Source organism: Mesoplodon mirus (genome assembly GCF_964341445.2).
Source record: "Mesoplodon mirus genome assembly, chromosome: 11".
NCBI lineage: Eukaryota > Metazoa > Chordata > Mammalia > Artiodactyla > Ziphiidae > Mesoplodon > Mesoplodon mirus.
In genome coordinates this window covers 72,535,812-72,561,083 of record NC_138987.1, presented here as the reverse complement: position 1 = coordinate 72,561,083, position 25,272 = coordinate 72,535,812, and the positions used below count along the sequence as shown (strand labels likewise).

At 41.1% G+C, this 25,272-nt stretch overlaps 1 protein-coding gene across 1 annotated transcript in view; it reads left to right on the top strand.

The window, feature by feature from the left end:
• The window catches only part of LOC309811963 (uncharacterized protein), a gene marked incomplete at its 5' end in the record, with an annotated part of 234,192 nt that overhangs the window by 170,870 nt on the left and 38,050 nt on the right, over positions 1-25,272 (top strand). Inside the window, 4 exons of the mRNA XM_082635325.1 lie at positions 9,780-9,933; positions 13,970-14,088; positions 15,980-16,220; positions 22,592-22,708. Coding sequence (XP_082491451.1) covers positions 9,780-9,873 — 94 coding nt within the window. The 3' untranslated portion in view covers positions 9,874-9,933; positions 13,970-14,088; positions 15,980-16,220; positions 22,592-22,708. The remainder of the gene's footprint in view (positions 1-9,779; positions 9,934-13,969; positions 14,089-15,979; positions 16,221-22,591; positions 22,709-25,272) is intronic.

The window sequence follows — 25,272 nt, the reverse complement described above, 5'->3', positions numbered from 1 at the left end:
TCTTGAGAATCTAGTTGAAGGTACAGTGATTAAGTAACTCAGTCCAGATGAAAAGCCAAAAGTTTTCTATCTTCTTTTCCCAGGCTCCCTTCTCTTTCTCTCTGCCCCCCACTGCCCAGTTCTTCAAGTTTTTAACCCTATGATCCCTCCGAGCACACAGAGTTTCAAGAAGCATACTAACCAGAGACGAAAAGGATTTATTTTTCAAGAGAGTCTAAATATCTTGGGCTTTCAGCCAGGCACAGAAAGGACTTCTGGCAGTATGGAAACGTGAAGACCCAGGGGTGGAAAAGAAATCCTCAGACACAAGAAGGAGCAATTCCTGACCAGATTTGTGGAGGCTTCACCCATGCTCTCAGGAAAAGGGCTATGGCTGAATTCTAACAAAGATTCATAGCATCATTATGCTAAAGGAAAATTGCTGAAAACACACACACACACACACACACACACACGAAATGGGAGGAAAGAAGATTTAGGGGAAAATGTAGATGACTTAGATTAGATTAGGTGCAGTTTATATTAATGAGATGCTAGGCAGGACTTGACGGAATTGTATGACAAGTTATGAAAATAAAATCTAAAATAAATCTGAAAGAAAATCTGTTTTTCAGGGAAGGTATAAAAACTAAAGAGGTTGTATTTCCTCATGAGTAAAAGTATATTTCCAGCTGGGAATGATTCTTTAGAACAAATTGTAAACAAATCCTTCCATCTCTGATTAGGACACTCCTTTTTCTCCCGAACTGGAGCTCCACAAACAGTGAAAGGTGTTTGAGTGAGTGTGTGTGTGTGTGTGTGTGTGTGAATTACTATCTAGAAAAATGTGTGCTACATGTCATACTGATTTTCTGGTAGTTCAACACTAATTCCTGGCAAAGCATTCTGGGAAATTCCAGACTTATGAATGCTTTTCTGGAAGGTCACAGTCAAGTGTGTAGAAATCCAACTGTATTTCAAACAATTCTTATATTCTTTTTAAAAATCAGGAAACAGTGCCCCTGCATTACTTTTTCACCTCTTCAAGTTAAGTGCCTTTCATTAAACTGCTAGTATTTTAAGAATTTGACCTAATCCTCAAAATACCTCAGTAGGAAATGTGACAAGTGTTACCACTACAGTTCTCCATAGATTAGAAAGAATGCACTTAACAGGTCAGTGGTGGAAGTGAATATAAACACCAAATTTCATTACTCATAGTTTAGTGAGAAATCCATGACATATGATCGTTTTCTTGCCTCTAGAAATCAGAAATAAACTGTGCTTCATTTAACTTTAAAACTTAATTTTCCTTTACAAAAATAAAAGGAAGCTATACTATTAGATTCCTTTTTCATACAGCATCAAATCATTCAGTCAATTCAGTAAAGTAAAAAAGATACAATCTCGTTCAGCTGGCATTAAATAAGTAAAAATAACCTAAATTTGGGTTAGTTAGCTGCAACGAGATAAAAAAGTGCTTCCTCCACCTGAATACTCTTGTTCTCTCCCACAGTCACTTCTCCAATTCCATGCATTTTATTTCTGTTCATTTAAGCTAAAGCTAATGGATATTAATACTATGAACTACTACTAAAAAATAGTAACAGCAAAAATAGTAAAAAAAAAAAAAAAGGCAGAAGACCTGATAAGACGTTTTTCCAAAGAAGGCATACAGATGACTAACAGGCACATGAAAAAATGTTCAGTATTGTTAATCATTAGGGAAATGCAAATTAAAACCACAATGAGATATCACCTCACACCTGTCAGAATGGCTGTCATCAAAAAGAACATGTTGGTGAGGATGTGGAGAAAAGTGAACCCTAGTACAGTGTTGATGGGAATGTAAACTGGTACAACCACTGGGGAAAACAGTATGGAGATTTCTCAAAAAACTAAAAATAGAGCCACCATATGACCCAGAAATTCCACTCCTGGGTATACATCCAAAAAAAATGAAAACACTAATTTGAAAAGATATATGCACCCAGTATTCATAGCAGCGTTATTTACAGTTGTCAAGATGTGGAAGCAACCTAAGTATCCATCAACAGATGAATGGATTAAGAAGTTACATATGTGTGTGTGTGTGTGTATACATATACATACATACATATATATACATATATATATATATATATATATATATATAGGAATACTATTCAGCCATAAAAAGAATGACATTTTGCCATTTGCAACAACATGGATGAACTTACAGGGTATTATGCTGAGTGAAATAAGTCAGGCAGAGAAAGACAAATACTGTATGATATCACTTATATGTGGAATCAAAAAATAAAACAAACTAGTGAATATAACAAAAAAGGAACAGACTCAGAGAACAAACTGGTGGTTACCAGTGGAGAGAGGGAAGGGGGGAGAGGCAAGATAGGGGTAGAGGACTAAGAGGTGCAAACTACTATTTATAAAATAAATAAGCTACAAGGGTATACTGTACAGCACAGGAAACATGGCCAATATTTTATAATAACTTTAAACGGAGTATAACCTTTAAAAATTGTGAATCATTATGTTGTACACCTGTAACATATAATAATTATACATCAACTAACTATACCTCAATTAAAAAGAGAAAAAAGTAGTAACGGAACCATGAGGATGTGCCCATCTAGGCTCGTTGCCTATAGAAATGGGTATTACTATCATTCCCACTTTACAGATGAGGAAATAGGCTTAGAGAGTGTTACGTAAGTTGCACAATGTCACAGGCTAGTAAATGTGGAAGCGCAGTGTCCAAACCCAGGGCTGTGCAAAGTTCAGGTCTCTTTGGTAGGCTTAAAAACTGACCATTTGCTAACTCTTTCTTATAATTAAACTGTTCATCAAAGTATGACCCCTCCCACGCTTATCTGCACTTCAATAAAGACTTAATTAGAATGTAAACTCCATCGGGGTAGGGACTTGGTCTATTTTGATCATAACTGCATCCCTGGGGCTAAGCAGCTAGTAGGTGCTCCATAATCAGGGACCCTCTCAGAAGAGCTCCACACTTGGGGTTAATGCTCTGTGGTCGCCATCTTGAAATTCTTAATAATTTTACCTTTGAATTTGTATTTTATGGGTGAAGTCTGATGGGACAGTGAAACTTGGGCAGGGCACTGGGAGTCTCGGCTCAGCTCACGTGTAGTCCTACTTCCGGCCACCTCTGCACCTCCTCGCTTCCCTGGGTTCTTGGCTGCCCACTCTCCACTCTCTGTGCCTTGGGTGGGACCTCGGTTACGTGGTGGGGGTGAGGGGGACTGTGACTCAGGCAGGGGTCTGGACGTGGTGTGAAGCCTGGATGCGAGTGGCCGTGGTTTCTCCAGGAGGGGCTTGGGCAGCAGCCATCCTACCCTGGACCCGCGACACCACCATGCATTCAGAGGGCGACTGAGGCGGCAAGGCTCTCATTCACACCTGATCCAGGTGCCAAGTGCACGCTGGTATGGAGGTTGCAGTGCCTCAGAGGACGTACCTGTCCCACCCAGGGCCCGACGCATCAGGCATGGTGCTGCACAGCAAGTCTTAGAGTGGGGCCCTACCTGCCTGTGAGGATCTGCATTTCCCCAAGAGCATCCCTGTACCTGAGGGAGCACACATGAAGTAGCAAAATTAAGTAAACATTAAGTAAAAAACACCATGACAGATCAAGAGAGAAACCACAAAAGAAGGAAAAGTTTGTTTTAGTACCTTTAATGCCATTGTTTTCCTGCTTTTTGCATGGGGCCACACATTTTCATTTTGCAAAGTGCCCCACAAATTATGTAGCTAGTCCTGTCAATAATTATGTATTAGGTTAATGATTTGGACTCTTAGAGATGAATGGAATAAAGCACTAAGATCCGGAAACAGTGTCATCTTGGACTAGGAAGTTCTCCTTTGTATGATATTTTCAAGGAAAATGGATAAGAAATATACACCCAAGAACTTCTTGACAATCTCAGCTGGAAGGGGCCACTCAGAGACATCTAGGTGACGTCTCCCATATGACAACTGTGGCTTCAATGGACGAATTTACTTGTAAACATTTATTATTTACCCAATAAAGTTTTAAAGTCAGTTTGATTGCTTTTTGGAATGGGTGTGCCATTTTCTAGTTTGGATCCATTTCCCATGACACCCACTGTCTCACATTTGATTGCTTTCACATATTCTCTCACAGTCTTGCATGTGAAGCCTGGCCCCTGAAACGTTTGTGTGTTTTATTCCTATTTCCAATATCACATGTATAAAGAGCTGTCATGTTCCCTTTTAGGGCTGAAATTCTATGAATATGTTACCAAAGAGAGTTTATAAATACCATGAAGTCTCTGAGAGGAGTAATTATTATGGATGTGATATTTTTATATTTCTATAAATATAAAAATACTGGACTATGCACTTTTTTTTTCTAGGACACAGTTTAGCCATGGTAGTCTAACTGCTAAAACAAATCAGCCTCAACATTCAATGGCTTAACACAGTAGTGTGTTTGATTTGGGGTTTTTTTGCACTCATGTCATAGTCCAATGGGGCATGATTTACTCCACACAGTCATTCAGGATCCCAGATTCTTCCATCTTGTGATTTCTTTATCCTCTACGTCCTCAGAATCTTCCACTAGCTTATCAGCATTTGGCTGGCAGGTGGGGAAGATAGCACCCCTGAAGGAATGTGAGAGAAGTGTTTAGGGGTCAGGCCTGGAAGGGCCAGGTGTTTACATGCATGAGTGTGAGCAAGTATGTGACAGTAGTCAAATGTGAGACAGTGGGTGTCATGGGAAATGGGTCCAAACTAGAAGATGGCACATCCATACCAAAGAAATTAAAAACCTTACTGGCTAAATGATAACTGTCTACAAGTAAATTTGTCCATTGAAGCCATAGTTTTCTTGTGGGAGATATCACCTAGATGTCCCTAAGTGGCCCTTTCTAGCTCTAATTGTCAAGAAATTTGGGGGTATATAATATTTTCTTACCGTTTCCACCTACATTCTACTGGTCTAGACTCAGTCACATGGTGCTACTTAACTGCAGGGCAAGTTGGCAGCTCACGTGAACTTTACCTTCTAGTGAAGTCCTTTCTGAAATTCGGATAGGCATGAGATTTAAATACAGGCAGTGGTCAGTGAATGGTCTGTTTTTGAGCCTGTCACCTACATTTGAAATTTGCTCTACCCTAAGTTTAAATCCTGCTCTGCAACTTTACTAGCTGTATGACCTTAGGCAACTTATTTAGCCTTCTCTCAGCCTATTTCCATCTATCTGTGTGCCTAGAAAAAAAAAAACAGGGTTTGCTGCTGCACTGGGCTCATCTTTGTTATTACAGCAAAGATCATGTGGCATTTTCTTTGTATATGTGATGACTGGCACCTAGGAAGTATTCAGTAAATATTTCCCAAATGAAGAAAATAAATGAGGAGGGGTTAATTGCATTCCTGCAGCAAAAGAAAAGTTCTGATCTGGGTAGATTTAAAATGAGAGGGTGTATTATGTATAAAATAAGCTACAAGGATATATTGTACAAATGGGGAATATAGCTGATATTTTATAATAACTACAAATGCAGTATAACCTTTAAGAATTGTGAACCACTATATTGTACACCTGTAACTTATATAATATTGTACATCAGCTATACTGCAATAAGAAAAAATGAGAAGTGGTGTTATTTAGAGAAAATGAGAATTCAGGGAGTTGACTGGAACTGTTGATTTGTGTTTGTCCTCTGATCCAATGACTAAGTGGAAGATGTGTGTACAAAGTCAATCTTCTCTACCCCATTTATTTTTCCTCTTTTAGTGAATTGCTTTTCTCCCTATTAGATTCCTTTCTGCTTATGTTTGTCCATTTTCCAAAGGATATACCAAAGGTTTTCCAAATTCTGATCTTGCCCTTTCTGTGGTGTCATCAATTGCCTTAAAAACACTTCCACTCTGCAAGACATTAATGGCTCAGCAGAGCGTAATAAACTTCATCTTGGCTTTAGGACAAATGTCAAACAGATATACACTTCAATGACATATCATTCATAAAATAAGCAGTCCCCTAAACAGGGAGAATACAAATGCAGTACCTTTATCGTAGTAGCATATATTTATCTTGATCTACACACTGGAGTGTGTGCCAGAATTATTCCCTTTGCATTTTCTCATTTCCTTTAAATCAGTTTCATTTTTTCCTCTGAGTGCTCATCCTACCTGTCTGGTGCAAAGTTTCATTAGACATTATTGAAGCCTGAAACTGCTTCCTAGATAAGACAAGAAAGCAGGAGAATTCTTAGGACCCAGAACTGAGAGAAGGTCTTCTAATCTCTAGTATATCCCAGTTCCTCCTGAGTTCCTCGTTGCTCAAACCAAAGTCCAGATGCTGTCTGCTTCCCTGTCATGCACAGGGCATCTTTGCCTGTGCTCAATGCCTCAGTAGTCCAGCCTCCCAAAGACGCTGCGTGGCCAACCTATGAGGAGACCTTGTCTGTGTAGAGGTGTTCAGGGAGTCGAGGTTGGGAGTTGCTGGTGTTAAGGAATACAATCAGTGACTATTAGTAAGGTTTGGTGTCACTGCTTTGATTAGTGCTAAGGCACCATCAGTTTTACCCAGATTGCTTTTGCAATGTCAACATGGTAACTCTACAGGCAGACATCAGCTAAATTAATCTTGCCAAGGAGTACTTTAGGGAGACAAATTTCATAGCTCCTAAGAATCTAAGTTCACACCATGGTGAGAAGAAGTCTGAGTATAACCTGTATAATGTTAAAGCAGGAAAACCAATGCCGATTGGAATGGGGTAAGCTCAAGCCCAGCATGAACAAGGAGCCTAAAGAACCTTTTACCCAGCACCCAGACTTGGATTCCTCCAGTTCAATACTCCCACTTGCTTTTCTGCTCCATTTCATTGATCTGTCATAAGAATTATAATTATGTAGTTATATTACATTATTGTTTCCTAATCTGATTATAGTTGTCAGCTCTAAACATGAAAGTAGCAGGAACAGACTTCAGAAACTCATACATTACTTTATTTACCCACAAAATAAATGGGACCAATTCATAAAGAGTCAAACTTGCTTTTCACAAGGATGTTGGATTTCAACCATTACCAAATGTTGTTTTGTAAAAGTCTCACTAGGAAATTAGATTTCACACCCTGGATCACTTGGTAATAGTAATAATAACAACAATACCTTATATGTGTAGCAAAGCAACTATACACCAGCCAATTTGGTCATCATCTCAACTCAGTGTAATAGAGATAAAATAGCTTATTATCAATCCCATTTTGCTGAAGGGCACACAGAAATTATGTGATTTGCCCACTGTCATCTATTTATTAAGTGACAGAAATGGGACCATAACATAGGTCATTGTCTAAAAGCCTTCAATCCTTTCTGTTATGTGTTTATATGCATTTGACTCTATTAAATTACGTTGTTTTTATTTTCCCATTAGCTCAAGGGCAACATCTTAGAACATCTGGATTTAATATTCTTTCCACGAACTCTTTGGAGTCTGTTCATTTGAGTAAAGGGTTTATGTCAACAGTTAACCCTTCGGATTGCCTTTCAGGAAAGCAAAGGCAAGACAGTATGGATCTGGAACTGACATTTATTAGTAGCCAGGGAATAGAAATTACTTTGTATTTCTGGGAATGAGTCAACTGCAGTCAAGATAGACCACTGAAGCAACATTTATCTGTCTTTAAGCACCAGCCATTTCCAGAATCCAGAAAGGAACAGTCAGTCACTGAGACTGTATGTTTATGTCATAACCTTGATCAGGCATCAACAGAATGGAAAAGGTTTAGGAAGTCCCGGATTCTAACATGTTTTCAGGGCCTGGCAAAGACCTGGAGTCTGAGCATAGTAGGAAGACCAAGGGAATATCAGTCTTCTAATTGAGAGAGCGGGTGGAGGGCAATGCAAGGATTCATAGGTAGGTCTATAATCAGGCCTTGTTCAAGGGAATAGGACAACAAGGTGGGTGGCACAACAGGAAAACGGCTTAAGCCAAGATCTCTGCCTTGAGCCCCTTATATTCTATTAGGGAAGATATGACACAGCTAGCAGGTGTTAATAGCCAGGACTGCAACATAAGCAATCTAGCTTTAGAGTTCTCAGGCACTTAACGGCCCATGGCATAATTGGTAAGGGCATTAAGAGAAGTGTTAATTGAGTATTACACAGGAACAGAAAAGAGGGAGAGAGGCAGGCAGACGCCATTCTGCCTGGAGGGAACAAGGAAGGCTTCATAGAGCGTGCATTTGAACTGGGCTTGGATACCTGGGAAAATTTTGATAGATGGAGAAGAGAATGTGAATGATGGAAAAACCCCACCTAAAATAGTTTAGGCAAAACAAAAATGTTTTTGGCTTACATGTTTGAAAAATCTAGGGATAGTTCTGGCTTTGAGCTCAGCTTGATCAGGGCTCTTTAATAGCATTGTAGGGGAGGAAAAGAAAACTTTTTCCTCTACCCTCCTATGTTCTCCAGCTGGAGCCCTGCAAATTTCACTGACGAAAGATTAATGAGAGAAAAACAGAGTTTATTAATATGTGCAGTGTGCATATACTTTGTGAAAAAGACTCAGTGATGAGTAACTCAAAGGAGTGATTAGAACTTGGGGCTTACATAGCATCTTAACAAAGAACAATCCATTTGTAGAGAAGTGACAAGACAATGGAAAGGTTTTAGGCTTCCAAGGGCAGCAAACTCTGGGAAGGTAAATATAGGAAAACTAATGGAGGAAGGTTTGTTTGTGTATGTCCATCTCAGAGCCAACTTTCCATCTCTTCATGGCCAGAAGAGGAGATTTATGGCAGTCTTCATTTCTCAGAAGTTTCTGCTTTTAGATAAGGGAAGCTCCAGGAAGGCTTCTTTTGGCATCTGTTGATGCTCATTTTCCTCCAGCTCAAAATAATCCTTATGCCAAAATGGCATATTTGGGGGTGACATAGTTTTTCCCCCACAGCATTTCCAGGACCTGGTTTCTCACTCTGTCTTAGCTTTGCTTTTGGCCATGTTGGCCTCACCCTCAGGCAGACCCCCTTCTCCTAGTAGCAAGATGGCTGTAGTAGACCAATGGCTGGGTAGACCGTCTCCAGGACTGCATTCTTAACCACTACACCAGACTTCCTCTTGTGTAAAGGAGCCTAGACTTTATCCACAGGAGAGAGAGTTTGGTGTGGAAATAATAAATAAGTAAATAATAACATATATTATAATAAATTATATATTAAATAAATAATCAATCGATATGTTTCTGTACCCCAGTATTACAGTATATGTATTCAGTAGTCTGAATTTACCTTCATACTTGCTCTAGCCTCAAGCTACTTTGGCCTACATGGGTATGGGGTTGGGTGGGGACTGAACCTGTTTGACCAGGCATCAACTGACAAATGGTTTCCCAACTCAAAATGGTTCCAGAATTCCATCCCCGCCCCAAGAGGAAACACATTCAGAGCCATTCAGTGGGAAACCAAAGGACCTGTCAATGAATTCTGGAGGTCCTCTAGTAGCAAGGCAGACCAAGTAATCAAGACTTGTGATAAATTTGCAGGCAAAACAATAGAACCAATTGCTTGAGAACTGAATTTGATGAGTTGAAGTTAGGCTTTGAGAATTTACATTTGTTGAGTTAAAACAACAACAACAACAACCAAAGAAACCCTGTGCATGGCAGGATTCTGTAACTAGTTTCTCTTTGCTTATTTCATACACACTGATTATCTAATAAAGCCAGATTAGCCCACCCTAAAGATTTTTTAATGGCCCGAATTGTTTTTATCCAGTTGTGTGGTATTTTTTGTTTCATCTACAGAGAGGAGAACCAATCTACCAAAATTTTCTCATTCCACAAAGAGAGAGCCACTAAATGCACAAGGACTCTGCCAAGTGCCGAACACAGTTTCTGATCTCCAGTGGGCAAACCAAGGAGGAAGGAATGATTGGTCACTATGGAATCACAGCTGAGAGTAAGTACAGGGGCTTGTCCCCTTATAATATAAAGGGGATAAGACTACGCCACCCCAAATATGCCACTTTGGCATAAGGATTATTTTGAGCTGAAGGCAACTGAGAAATAGACACAGAACAAAGGTCTCTAGCTTCCATCCTATTTGCCTAAAAGCAGGACATAAATTTCCCTTCATGAAGATGTCCTCCCTACCCAACACTCTTGTACCAGGAGAGGTAGAGTGATTCTTAGTCACTGGAGACAACTCTAGACCCTTAGCCCAGAGATGGCACTGAGAGGAATCTGCCGTACAAACCTTACAAAAATGAACAACCCTTGTCTTCCATTAGCTTTCTCATATATTTACCTTCCCACAATTTACTACTCCTGGAAGCTCAGATCCTTTTTCTTTTGTCATGTCTCCACATTTATCACTCTTTGTTAAAATGGTACATAAGCCTCCAGGTCTATCTGCCTCTTTGGAGTTTTCGCTTCATTTCTGTGAGACCTCCCCTATTGATATGAAATAAACCTTTTTCTCCTGATAATCTGTCTCTTGTCAGTTTCTTTTTCAGGGCCTCAGCCACCAAACCTAAGAGGGTAGAGGAAAAGTTTTTGGTTTTCTCCCCAACCAATATCACATATTCAAAAAGTTTTGTTTATATCCTGAAAAGGTATATGCTCAGTTAATGTTGGTGGTTTCTTCATGCTCAAGAAATATAAAACATTGGAAGTCACAAATATCATCCTTGATTCATTTCTGGCTAATGCTACTCTTTCCTAAAAGTGGCCTCTAAGTTAGCTTCAGCAGCCTATAAAGCAAATTATCATGATCTCTTTCCTAACCTTTTTTCATATTTAACTTTTATTGGGAGCTTAGTGTGTGCTGAGCCACCAAAGTAAGCTCAGCATTTTCACTATCCCTATTTTACAGATGAGGAAGACAAGACTCAGAGATGTGAAATAACTTCCTGTAGGTTACGTGGCCTGCATGACTAATTATTTTGTTATACTACCTCCCTAGTGAAGGAATAAAGATGGAAAGTAGAAGAAAACATAAGAAAGGAAGCAAAGGAAAAGAATCTATAGAAATGCTCTCTTGTTGAACAATGCCTTGCATTTGGTCGGTACTTAAATATTTGCTGGATGAATGATTGACATGAAATAAAAAAATAAAATAAAAATAAAATTATATGAACAGCCAATGAGGCCAGTCTTCTCCTGGCCACAGCTCTTTAGCTATATCAATATTATCAGAAACGACCAACTGGTCATCCCACCCTGAACTTTGTAAACATTGATTTCCCATCCATTTACCTTTAAGGCATCTTCTATCAGGTAATCACATGAGATTGCTCTGTGTGTCACATTATGTTTACATCTTTCTCTTCCTCCTCACGCCATGTAATCTAGGTGATAGACCAGCTGGCTGAGTAGGTTAAAATCCTTTTCTGCTCCACTCTTGATGCAGCTCTGTGGTTTTGTTCTATAAGCAAGATTGGATAGAGTGTTTGTGAAAAAGCAGTGAAATCTCTTGGAACAAAATGTGGTCGCTTTTGCAATCATCCCGCCCCAAAGCACATTTATAAGCCAGTAAGTTCCAGGTTGTTCCTTTCAAATTTTTGTTTCCATCAGCCAAGCACAGAGCTCTGGAAGATTAGATTATTTTAAAGCAATTTGAATGTCATTTGCTAACACTATGTGCTAATTCCCCTGGGCCAAGCATTTCGGGTTCATTCAGATTAAGGATTTCCTTTAGCAGTTAAGTCTCCTGTCCTTGACCCTGTAATTAAGAGAGGTGAGGCTGTGACCCTGGCCTTCATTTCTTCATAGGTCAGAATTCAGTCTAATTGCCTGAGGAACCTCTATAAATGTTAATAGAGAACCCCAAAGTTACTTCCAGTTCTCTGAAGAGCAATTTCAAACAGTATACGGCTTTGCTTATGGCCCACAGACTTGTGTCAGATACCCCTTGGATCACAAGTTGGCAAATAACATTCTATTCAGAAGTCTTGCAGTTTTAGAGGGCTGAGGTAGAGAGGTCCTCCCAAGAGGTAATATGGTCACTCCTGAATGTCCTAAAAGTAGAGAAAGGTTGATCATGTGGGCAGTGTCACCCTTAGAACTGGGCAACTCTGTCCGATGGCCTGGGCCCCACTCTGGTCTTCCTCTGGGCAAACCCCTCTCCACATAGTGAGGGTGTCCGTGAAGCCAAGGAGACGTGTCTGCCCTGAGGTCAACCCTCAGCCCCAGAACATCCTCGCCAAATGGCCTATAGCAAATGCCAGCCTCTTCCTTGAGTCTGTTCTCCCAAAGATAGCCATTGCCATATCCACACCCCTGGGCTCCAGAAATGGCCAAGGAGCGGCTACTGGGTAGGCAGGGACAGGGACAGATCTTGGACTTGATGACTCGGGTGTCCCTATGGATGCTCACATAGGCCCCCTAACTACCCCCCACCCCCCTGTTGTGATGGTTAGAGCTGTTGGTGGGAAGAAAAGGGGGGTAAGGCAGGCTTGAGTCCTCCATTTGTACTTTTGCCCTGGGCTCTGCAAATGGCAGGAACAGGACTGTAGGGGGAGAGAGGAGTGAATTAGTTGGATCACCTCAAATTTGCAGGTTAATGAATCTGATTTTATACCATAACATGCTAGCTCTCTAGAAGTCAGGCTAATGCAAAACCCACCACTCGTGACGACCTAGAGGGTTGAGATAGGGAGGATGGGAGGGAGGCTCAAGAGGGAGGTGATGTGGGGATATATGTGTACTTACAGCTGATTCACTTTGTTGTACAACAGAAACTAACACACCATTGTAAAGCAATTATACTCCAATGAAGATATATTAAAAAAAAAAAAAAAACGCCTCTCAAGCAAGTGGTGCACAAACCGATGGCCAGTTTTTTTGCAACAAGAGCCAAAGTTGGCAGGCCAACTGGGATGTTCATGCCATTTGATCAAGTATTCATTCCCTATAGGAAACTCTATTCGGAAAGCCAGATTATAATCAAATGTGTTCTTATCAAATGTGGAGTCAAAGGAACGGGAGTCAAGAGCAAGGCCCGGGCTTCAGGTTAATATCCTCTGAGATCCATCTCCGGGTTTGGGGATACACCTGCTACGTGGCCCCAATTCTTATAATGCCAGCTTCTTAGCAGCTTCTCCTAAGAACAATGCTAAAGACTCACTGACAATTTTTCTGTCTTTGGATCATCTGCAGACCGCCCCGTTTGGTTTATGGACCACAAATCCTACCTTCGCATATATTAATTCCAACGATTAGTCAAACATTTCTTTTCCTTTTAGACAAGATTTGAATGCACTTTTAGGCTTTGTTTTTCCCACTTGGAATTTATGCCTTTTAATGTGAAATTTTCAGAAAGAAAATCTCAGTTGATGCTGTAGTGGACTAAATACCAGTAACAAGCCTGGAAGAAAGTGTAGGAGTCTCCCTTGGCCATGAGAAGACTGACAACTATATAAATCTTTTGAGAGTTATTTCCATACCTAGCAAGGACATGGGAAATTTTCAGTTTTTATTAAAATGACTTACCAGAATTTTTCTTGTCATGTCCTTGGCTTATAATCTGGAATAACTTGCATTGGTTATTGTAAATGATGTTTTCCTGTATCCTGGGTTTGAAAGCAAAAATGCAACAGAATTGGTCTTCAAGCTTTCCATCATCCCTTCCCTGCCAATGCCTCCATCCATTATTACCTTTTCTATTTCTCTAGCCAGAAAGAAACAGACATTCCGGAGTGGTTCTCATCCTCATAGACAGGAATACACATAAAGTCTGGCAAATATGTCACATGATGTCTCCATCTCAAAGTTTAAAAGGTGTTCTGATTTCTGTGTTCAGGGTCTTATAAGAATCGCAGAGAATTAAAAACCCAGAGCAGATCAATATGTGTGTGTATATGTGCGTGCACATGTGTGCATGCATACATGCACACGTTTTGATCCCTTTGTTACATCTGGGGATGTGTGTATGTATGTGCATGCCTGTGTGTGGTTGCACAGGCACTGATTGCCTTTGTGCTTGGTACTTCTAGGGATCTGTGATAGAGGCTGGAATGTAAGTGCTGGCAGATGCTTGAGTTTCCTCAACTAGTGATGAGAAAAGGAGGAGTAGGAAGACGCAGTCAAAGGGGACCTGATGGTTAAACATGGGGTGAGTGAGTCCAAGTTTTGTGAGCCAGATGATGTGTTTCTGAATGGAATCGATTTTCAGGCTGTCCAAATGTACATGGCATATTTATGAAGAGAACAGACAACCCCCACTTGATTCTAAAGCTGTCCCCTGACCCAGTGTCCCCATTTACACTATGGTAACATTTTATAACTCGCAGCATCTAAAGAGCTCAGAAAACTCTAGACAGTTGCATGCTCAAGATTGCCTTCTCAATACTGTATGCTAACACATATATATGGAATTTAAGAAAAAAAAATGTCATGAAGAACATAGGGGTAAGACAGGAATAAAGACACAGACCTACTAGAGAATGGACTTGTGGATATGGGGAGGGGGAAGGGTAAGCTGTGACAAAGTGAAAGAGCGGCATGGACATATATACACTACCAAACGTAAGGTAGATAGCTAGTGGGAAGCAGCCGCATAGCACAGGGAGATCAGCTCGGTGCCTTGTGACCACCTGGAGGGGTGGGATAGGGAGGGTGGGAGGGAGACGCAAAAGGGAGGGGATATGGAAACATATGTATATGTATAACTGATTAAATTTGTTATAAGGCAAAAAAATAAATAAATAAATAAATAAATTGAACAAGTATGGGACTTGAATGAGTCCAGCAACCAGAAAAAAAAAAAAAAAAAAAAGATTGCCTTCTCGCTTTATTTACATTGTCCTCTCTTCTTGCCTACTTACGAATCTTAGGCCATTGTGGGGCCTCACATCTTGCTCTTCAGGGAGGTTGGGCGGAAGCCAGAGGGAATCAATCTAGATAAATGTGCTGACAGAAGAGATGCTGGCAGTGGAGAGGTCTATCGACCAAAAACCCAGCAAATTCTGGTCATTGAAGGGGGAGAGTGTGTTTGATGGAAAATGTCCCAATAGCTGCAGAAAACCGAGCCCAGAAAATAACAACAGTAACAACATTTATGGAAAATATGATCATACTTCTAGGCTTGGCAATGAATGATATTTCCATACAAAATCATGAAAACCCAGAATCTGAATTGCTATAAAACTTTGATATAAATGTATTGCAGGATGGGGTAGAAGGTAAGAGAGCTAGAATCCTCCTGCACTTTAGTGTCTAAATTGATGAACGATAGCAGCGTGTGTGTATTATTTAGAAAAATGGACCCAGTTCAAGAATAAAGAGCTTAAAGAATAGAAAATAGTTGCCTTTGGACAGTGAAATGTGTATGCGTGAGAGAAATGTAGCTCCAGCAGTAAGCTTACTAGTCCCATTCAACTTCTGAAATCACATTCATGTATTACTGTGATAAAACAACATTTAAAATAATTGAACTTTGTCCAACTCCATAAATCACAAATGCATTGGGAAGTCAGCATTACTGACTTCTCATTCCCTGTGTAAAGGCAAAGGACCACAGCATCTCCCAGCTTGCACACTCCACAATTCGGAGCCCTCTATGCTTTGCAATCCAAAAACACTGTAACTGGGACAGTGAATTCCCCTGGGCTAGAGTCTCTATGAAGGTCTGTTTTCAACATTCCTGGGTTTTCTGCACACACAGCCTTCATATACAGGAGATATTATTGGTAGTTTTGTTGAAGGAATTATTTGCTAACATTGAAATAATTTGCAATGTGATAAATATTGGCAGTAAGAGGCTGTTGTTAAAGGAACGTACCCTTCCAGTTGCCACTGGTGACCATAAATTTACATTCTAAAGGAAGAGGAAAACAAAGTAGTGAAATAGCAACTCCTGGTTTGAAGAGAAGGGTAATAGCCCCTTGGGAGTTCACACAATTCTTCTCTTGAATTCAGTTGCACTTCTTCGTTGTTTATTTGCACATACCTGGTTTCACAGAAGTAATAAAAGATTTTTATTTCTCTTTGTGCTTATCTTTTAGTTACACACCAGAGGCCTTACCTGAAACTTGAACACTGGGGAGAGGCTGTTCCAAACAAAACTACCAAAGCTCAGAGCCAGAGATTCCCTGGTGACAAAGGCTTTTAAATCCAGTCAAAAACGGAGAACTGCATAAAGCAGAAGAAGGGTTAGCTGCAAGAGGTGCCCTGCCGCTCAGCACAGGGTAACCAGATTCCCTGCCGTACTTGGGGAGAGACACCAGGAGCACTACCTTCAGCCAGGTAAATGATGCCAATTCTAAACCCAACAATCTCTGGGTGGGGTTGGAAAGTTATTCCTGGAGCGAACAATACCAGGCACTGGGCTTGAGCACTCCCAACCTGCATGCCAGGCACCCCATCCGCCAGCTCTGCAGCGCCTGTGGCTCAGCTCCAGGCCCCCTGCCTTTCAGTCCATGCTCCCAGGCTCCTCTGTCTCAAGAAGATAAATGGGGACAGAAGATACAGTTTGGTGGCTACTGCTGTCACTGCTGCCTGTGGAACTGTTTGAAATATCAAAGAACCATTACAAACCCAGAGTGGCAGCAAGTGTGTTGAACATACACTCATCATAATGGACTAGAAATCAAAGGGTCTGTGTTCAGTTATCAGCTCCACTACTTCCCAACTTATAACATTAGTCTAGTTACCAACTAGTAAATATCTGCTACAAAGCAAAATCTCCATAATTGTTTGTCAATAAATGTTGAAGTCACTTAAGCTTTTTGGGCCTCTTCTGCTCTATAGTAAAAATAAGGAGGTTGGTATGTTGGTAATAATGATGCCTACTGTTATTTACGGAGCAATTACTGTGTGCTCAGCACTGTTGTGAATTAATTAAATCCTTTAGTTGTCACAAAAACCATATCTCCTTTTAACATACAAGGAAATCAAAGCACAGAGAGGCTAAGTAACTGGTCCAAATTTATTCATTTGGTTAAGAGGCAGAAGCAAGAATCAAAACTTCAAAGCCCATGTGCTTACCCACTTTGCTTTCGTCAACTTCTAGCTTATATTATTATTATTCTCATTTTGTCAATTGTTATCATCAATGGGAAGATGTTTAATCTCTTCTTGCAATTCTATGTATACTGCCTGATATTACTTCCATAGATTGAGCCTCCATGTAGCCATCAATACTTGAGCCTGCAAACATCACTGAAAAGCCTATTTATAATCCAAATATGAGAAATCAGGAATTTTGTACCTACCTGTGGATATAGTATAAAGTGAACAGGGTTAGCAAGTATGTTGGATGACAGAATCACCAACCAAAACATGCTAACAGGCAACATAAAGGAGCAGATCTAACAGGATACAAGGACTGGGATTATACATAGCTGTGTACTGCTCAACCAGCTCTCTGAAATGGGAAGACTTGATATGTAATTTCCCTAAGCAACCTTATGGGCCAAGGGCTGAGGTATGCAGAGGAGCCCCAGTCATGTGGGAAGAAAAGCACAGGACTTGTCTTTCTATGACTGAATGGCTGTACAGCCCTGGGCAAGTCTGTTTACCTCATTGAACCTACCTCCACTTCTGTAAAATGGGGATGTGTCAAGTACCTCACAGGCTTGTCATGGGGATTGAATGGGATGACAAGGAGAATACGTGGCAAACTTTAAAGACTTGCTACTCAAAGTGGTGCCACAGACCGGCAGCTTCAGCATCACTCAGGAGTTTGTTAGAAAGGCAGATCTCAGGCCCCGACCCCAGATCTACTGAGTCAGAATCTGTACTTCAACAGGCTCCCCAGCTTAGTCATAAGCACATTAAATTGGAGAAGCTCTGCTCTAAGGCACCAAATAAATGTAGCCTGTTGCAACTTGGGGCTCTGTTTTCCTTACATATACCACCAATGAAATATAATACGGCCAAATTTCAAGGACTGGGTCTTCTCAAATGCTTCTACATCCTCCTTTCCTGGGCCCTGATGAGTGTGCCCGGTGTGGGGCTACAGTTGCCACCCGTATGACCAAGCAGGTTATTCCTAGAGAGCAGTTCCATTTGCTCAGGAAAGGACCACCTGAGAGAGGCATTGCGTTGTAAAATCCTTGACCATTTTTGAGTTAGAAGAACCAATAAAATGCAAACCCACGTATTCATAACTGTCTCAGCCCTGGGAAAGGTTGTTAAATATGAGACTGAAGGGGAGTAGCAGCCAAAGTGGAGTTAAAGTGGGTGCTAATCTTTCCTGCTCAGAGCCCCGGAGAGCAGCAGCTAAAGGAAGCAGCTCAGAGTGGGAGGGCTTCTTGTCATAAATTTGTCTTTTATTAGATCCCTGTTGTGTATGGGAGACATGTAACAGGGTTGAACATGTTAAACTGGGTTGAAAACTCTATCAGCTCCCTACCTGTTAAGAGATCTTTAATTGTGAAACTGCTAGGACACCGGGGGTTGGATAGATAGAATGTAAGGACTCCCTGATGTTTGACTAGTTAGGGGGTTCAGGATATGCTACCCCAAAACATAACACTTTGGGGTATTGAATATTTTAAGCTGAAGGAGTTTGAGAAAACGGGACTTCTCCCCACTCCGCCACTGTCCTTCTTTCTCCTCTGAAACACTGGCCCAAGAACCCCATGTGAGGCGCCCTCCCTACACTCTAAGAAAAGGAGCGTCCTTATCTCTGAAAACAAAGTGACACCACCAGAAGAATCTGAACAAACAGGTCCCGCTAAGTTTCCCCCAGTTTACTACAATTACCTCATGTTCTTTGACCTAAAATATTTCTCTTCAACTGTTCACTCTTCATCAAACCCAGCATAAAAATACTCAGGTTTAACTATTTCTTCAGGTCATTTCCTTATGAAGGCTCCCATATGATGTAAAATGTATACTAAATACATTTGTATGCTTTTCTCCTCTTTATCTGTCTTTGTCGGTTTAATTTTCACACTCGGCCAGGGACCCTAAAAGCATCAAGAAAAACTTTTTTTCCTCCCTTGCACTAGCTTAACTCCATTTTATATGTATAGATGCACACAGGCATCACTGTTACTTCTTTAATCATCACTGTTATCATCTTCTCCATCTTCCATTTCCCTGGTCAAAGATTAACCAAGTGAGCACACAAATTTTAATAATCCATCAAAATGTCATAATGGAAGTGGAATGATTCCACTTGTAAATCACTATTGACAATTTTTTTTTTTTTTTGCGTTTCAAAAGTGCAAAATTTAGATGTCCTAAATTTGGTTTAAGAAACAGTCTTTTCCAGAAAGTCTATGACTAAAACATGAATGACAAACTAAAATGCATTAATGAAGTATTCGTGCACAGACTTAAATAATTGTGCATTGTTCTAAAACTTCAAAGGCTGGAGATCTCTGCTGAATAGAAGTGGATCAGGGGAGGGAAAAATCTCCCAGTTGGAGAAAGTCTCAACTGGAGAATATCCCAGTTGGGATTATGTGCTCCTCAGGAGTTATACAATTCCAAATTGTTTGTTCTAGCTCTTACCACAAAAGAAAATGGAAGCAAGCACATTGGCAGGGCCAGTAGCGCCCTCTCCTTGAGCAGCAATTATCTGGTGTAAGGCATGGAGAGTTGCCTGGGAGGACTTGGTCAACGAGATCCTCCCGGGCCCAGAACATGGGAGAGCTGTGTGTCTTCCGGGACACATTTGCACTTCCAAAAAACCTTCTACATGAGTTGCTTTTACTCTACCTTAGAGGTAGGATTATATATATATAGCACTATTCAATAACAGACTTATGAAAGTCTGTCAGAAGGTGCCCATACATTCGCATATATTTATTTACATTCTGTTCTGAAATCTACATTCACCTACGATTCAAGCATCTCTGGCCATGGGGTGAGTGCCCAGGGTCTTTTAAATGAGACACAAAGGGGCTCATCCCAGGGAAAGCAAGTAGAGATCCACAAGTTTGGTTCTAGGACAAAAAGTAGCCTCCTAGGAAGTGTTTTTAATAAAATCCATCTTTCAGATCATCCTCTGAGCCATGTGATTCAATCAAGGCTGAGTTCTCAGAAGAGGAGGCTGCCCCAAAAAAGCTACCTCAGCACAGGTTCTATGGAAGACAAGCACTCCGGTGGCAGTGGTGGCAGACAGAGCTCTCAACACAGGCTTGTCAGAGGCTATCGAGGTGCAGACACTGATGGCCAGTAACAGCAGAACCTTCAGTGGCCGTCTGTGGTATCAGTGGGCGAGCCATTAAATTTGGCAGTGGTAGTGACGAAGATAACTCACCAAGGTACCACAAAAGAGAAAAGGAGAACGGCAGCTGTCACATCACAACTAAAGATGACCACTTTGCATGAATGGCATACCCTCAGGGACTCTGAGAACTATTTAAGATTGAATTTAAGAGGGGTGAGATTGGGGATGGGGGGTGAGTCCTGCACAGCGGTCACATCAGAGACAAAGAAATAGAATGAACTTTTGCTTCCCTCTCCCCAGCCCAAGACTGGTGGGATATGGGAAACAAAGGACAGAATAGTCCAAGTTTGTGGAAGAATGAGCTATAAATCTGAGATTCAGCCATCCGTGCTCACAGAAGGCCCAAATGGGGAACTTTTAACAAAATAACCACTATTCAGTTGGCAGCATTTACTACTCAAACTTATAAAGTTTTTTGTCAGATTCAATTTTATTTTTGATTCTCTCTTCTCATCCGGACAGATTGGCATTGCTTATCTCCAGTAAAATATTATATGCCAATTTTAGCACAATTAAAAAATGATAATAAAATAATAAATAAAATGCATCGTACGAAAAATGACAGTACTATAATACTGTCACTTGAAGAAAAAAATTAGATTTTCAGCCACCTCAACTACTGCTAAAACCACCGCAGCGGCTGGTAAGCCACACGGATGCCAGGAGCACAGGGGTCCACCATTCTCCAACAGTGTTTTCTGTTGAACTTTTCCTAATAGAATTCTCATTCGTGCTCACTTCATCATTAATGGATAACAGTGCATTCTTCAAGATCCATAGTTACGTTAAATGGGGGATGAGAATCATTTCTATCTGTCAGAAATATGGGGATCAAATGAGACAAAGAGGTTTAACTGAAGATATAATTTGCTTCCCTCCCACATTCCCTACTTAGAGAATCTATCCACCACTACCTCCAGCCTAAAAGGGGCAGCCCTACATGCTACACGACCCTCTTACCTGGCCTCAGCTGATTAGATGCCAGTGGGCAGCTGAGCCAGGCTGGACCAGTCAGAGTCTCTTTCACAGGAATTTGAAATTTGAGAGACTGAGTCATTTAGCCCTGGAGAGCCAAGTTGGAAGTTGATGGAGACTTGGGGTCTGAGATTACATTTAGGAGTAGCTATAATGGGTGCAAGCAAATGAGTGGACAGAGAAGCTGGCCTGTAGAAAAAAGAATGAAGTGGCCTTTCAGAGAGAAACAGGCAAGACGCTGTGCGTTCCCCAAAAGAGGAGAGATGGTGGGAGAAACATCTAGTAACTCTCTAGTTCCCATAAAGCTCAGCTCAAATTTGGTGTGTAATTCTTCTATATTCTAATATAATAAACCCACTGTTTTAGTTTAGTTCCTTTAAGTTTTTGTTGCTTGCAAAAAAAAGAAGAGAAATAATTGTAAGATCGTAACATGGAAAGCACCATACAAATATGAGATTAATTTTGTCTTTGATTGTCACCTAGGACATAGCAGCCATTAGGGAAAGGAGGAATGGATAAGCAGCCTGGCCTTCCAGGCAAGAGCAGCTCCAGGTACCACCTTCCAAACCCTGAAAGTGACCGACACGCTCATAAATAAGGTACCAGGATCTGGAGTCATCTTGATTAGGGCTGAGATTCATCACAATTCTTTTGGCTATGTGGCAGAATCCAAATTTAATCTACTAAAGCAAAGTGGCAGTGTGTTAGACCACCTAAGTGCTACATCCATGGAAGGGGGCAGAGGGAAGGGGAGCAGATACCAGGCTTGGAAATCTGTCCTCCTATCTCAGCTCCACTTTCCTTTGTGTTAGCTTCATTCTCAGGCGATCAATCCACCATGATGCTGGGAGGCCCCAGCGGCTCCAGGCTTACTCCTACCAGCTTAACAACTCCCATGGAGAATACCTCTTTGCTCAGAGTTCCAGTCAGACTCCCAGGGATGGTTCTGATGGGCCTGATTTGGGTCACATGCTTACCGCTAAACCAATCGAGGTTGCCAAGGGAATGCAATATTTTCTTTGCTCAGGCTTGGGTTCTTCTCTGGAGTGAGGGAATGGTGTCAACCTCACCTGATTCACAGGGACTGAAAGCTGGGCAAGGTAATTGCAAAAAGAAAATCGGTGGGTGCTACAACCAAAATAAGGAGGAAGGCATTCCAGGAGATACCATGAGCACCTGAGACTTAAAAATGAGAAGTAAGCTTTCTTTAGAAAGGAAAACCTCTTTATTTTAAAATGGGCAGAGTGACCAAAAGACTTGTGGGCATTTGTTACATACGGCTGGCCCTTGCCCACTGCACAAATGTTTATCAAGCCTCCACCACAGAGAGCTCAAGCGGTACCTGTGGATGAGTCAGTCACTGTCCTGAGGCTCAGCCTCCTCCTCATCCAAAGTCTCATCGCCAGTTTCCTGAGTCATCCAGTGCCCCACCCAACTTGTTTTGCCTTTCCCACAGTTTCCTTGAATCTTCTGGGACAGATGACCAGCTCTTGGAGCCGAAAAAGAGAAGGGGTGTCTTTCAGAAAAAGGAGTGCCTCTCCCGTAAGCAAAGCTAGCAGAAGAGCTGGCTCAGGTGGGTGGAGGCGTTAATTATTCACTTAGCAGTTCCTGGTGCATTTAAAAGCAGCTTCTTTCTTAGAAAAAATTGATTCCTGTGTAACTGCTACCTTTTTCCATTGCTCTCTTTAAACACACACACACACAGAATACTTATCATCCTTTTAAATCCAAATAGGTCAGATATCTCTTCCTGCTTGAAGCCTCTCCTTTTCCTCCCTTTAATCCACTTTCTCATTTACCTGAGAGGCAGGATGTATCACCCCTTCCCTGTACTCTCACAGCACAATGTCAATGTCACAGTTACAGCGCTTTTCATATTGTGTGATGGCTGTCTGGCTAGTCCCCCAGACAGTGGATGCCTCAGAAAGGTCAGGAAGGATGCCAGGCTTCTCTTGTGCCTCAGTACTGTACTCAGAGTCTGGCAATAGAAAGTCCTCCACAGATGTTAAAGTGAGTGGGAGAGTGAGAGTGAAAATGAGCAAACTGTTATAGAGCTTGGGGGCTGAATATGTAGAAGCTCATCTGTACTGGAGTGTTTTCTTAGAGGTAAATGGCCCTCCATGAAGGGACTAAGAACCTTTTTCTTCTTAACATAATCTTGAGTAGATTCTCTACAGTAGATAATTCCAGAGACTGCTCCTAAGAGCCAAGATACCTACACTAAAAGGAAATGTTTTTCCATAATTCTATAGGATGAGAAGCTTGAGATCTTACAACTCACTTCAGGGGAAGACTACAGCAGTTTAATTACTGTCATAATTCATTCAATGTTTGGATACAGTATGAAACACTCGTTAAAGACTTTACAGTTAATCTGCAATTAATTTAGATACTTACATAGTTGTGCTGTACAGAATAAAATGCAGAAGTATAAATATAAATGATGAATAATAAGCCATAATGGACTAATAGGGTCTGGAATCCTCTGACAGACAATAGACCATTTGACTTTCTAGTTTCTATTGGAAGTCATTTAGGGATGTTTTAGATGTGCTGGGAGAAGAAAACAATAACATTCTGTTATTCCAAATGATAGCAAAAAATATCACGATGAAAGAGTGAGAGGAATTCAGATCTGTTTCAGTATGTCATCTTGCCATACTCCCTGGTAAATGAGAGGCAATGTTTCTATTTACTCACCTTTCATTTAACAAATGTTGACTGAGCATCCATTGTGTGCTACATGTTTTCCAGTTGAAGAAGATGGTGGATGGAAATGTAAGTAACTTACTCTAAGTATGATGGACTGAAGCTCATTAAAGGAAGTGAGAATTTCTAACTTCTCACTTACTCTTTCAAAATAATGTCTTCCCAGGGACCATCGTTAATGATTCTTGTACTTGTACACTTTCCACTTTACAAAGAGTTTTACTTAAATATCTCATGTAGGGTCCACAGTAATCCTTAGTGTAGGCAGGACTATTATGGATCCAATTTTGCAACTGGGGAAGTGAAATAAAGTATCCAAGATGACACCAATGGCGAGTTATCGAGCCAGGACCAGGACCAAGTTTTCTGGCTCTGAGTCTAGTTCTTTTCTCAGTTATTCTGCATTTAAACCGGAGGTCAGACTGATGCAGCTAAAAATGGCTTGAGAATTCAACTCTGGCAAAGACATGTTATCAAGAGTCTTTCTAAAATGTGATCTTGTTTATATTTGTATGGGGCCATGAAGAAATTGAAGGATTGAGATTGTGATCTTTGGCATCCATCCCTTCCTCCAATAATACATCCTAAGAATTGACAAAGACTTTCTCCATTCACAGAATCCAGCCAAGAAAAGAGGGAGCCGTATATGGAACACTGTTGGTAAACTGGAGGTTTCTGAAGCTGTGCTTCTGCAAGCTTTAAACAACCACTCATCAAAAATGCACTAGATTTTATTTTATTTTATTATTATTATTATTATTTTTGCAGTACGTGGGCCTCTCACTGTTGTGGCCTTTCCCATTGCGGAGCACAGGCTCCGGACGCGCAGGCTCAGCGGCCATGGCTCATGGGCCCAGCCGCTCCACGGCATGTGGGATCTTCCCGGACCGGGGCATGAACCTGTGTCCCCTGCATCGGCAGGCGGACTCTCAATCACTGCGCCACCAGGGAAGCCCAAAAACGCACTAGATTTTAAATCCTTGGATGCTTCTTAAGAGCTCAACTGGCTCTTTAGAATCAGACACAAAAATCAATCACATATGTCCTTGAAGAAATGAAAACCAAAACACTTTTAGTTTTGCCAAGTGAAGTTTTTCCTGAAGTGTTCCTCAGAGTGAGGTTGATATTTAGCATTCTTAAGTGAGCTGTTAAGCCCTGGTGCAATATAAATAGATGTAACTTAGTGGCTGGTGACAGGAGATTGCCCTCATGTCTGTCCCTCTGCCCTCTATTCTGTATTATGACTAAATGGACTCTAATAAATCCTATCAGCTCATAGGGCCTGGTAAGTGTATCACTTACCAGAGCCATTAACATGTTAGTGCCTTTTTGGTGGGTCATTATCTGTGTTGATGGTCTTTTGCAAACTTCAAAGAGTTGTGAAGAAAGGAAAAAATTTCCAAAGGGTAAAGTGATGTAATGCTGTTG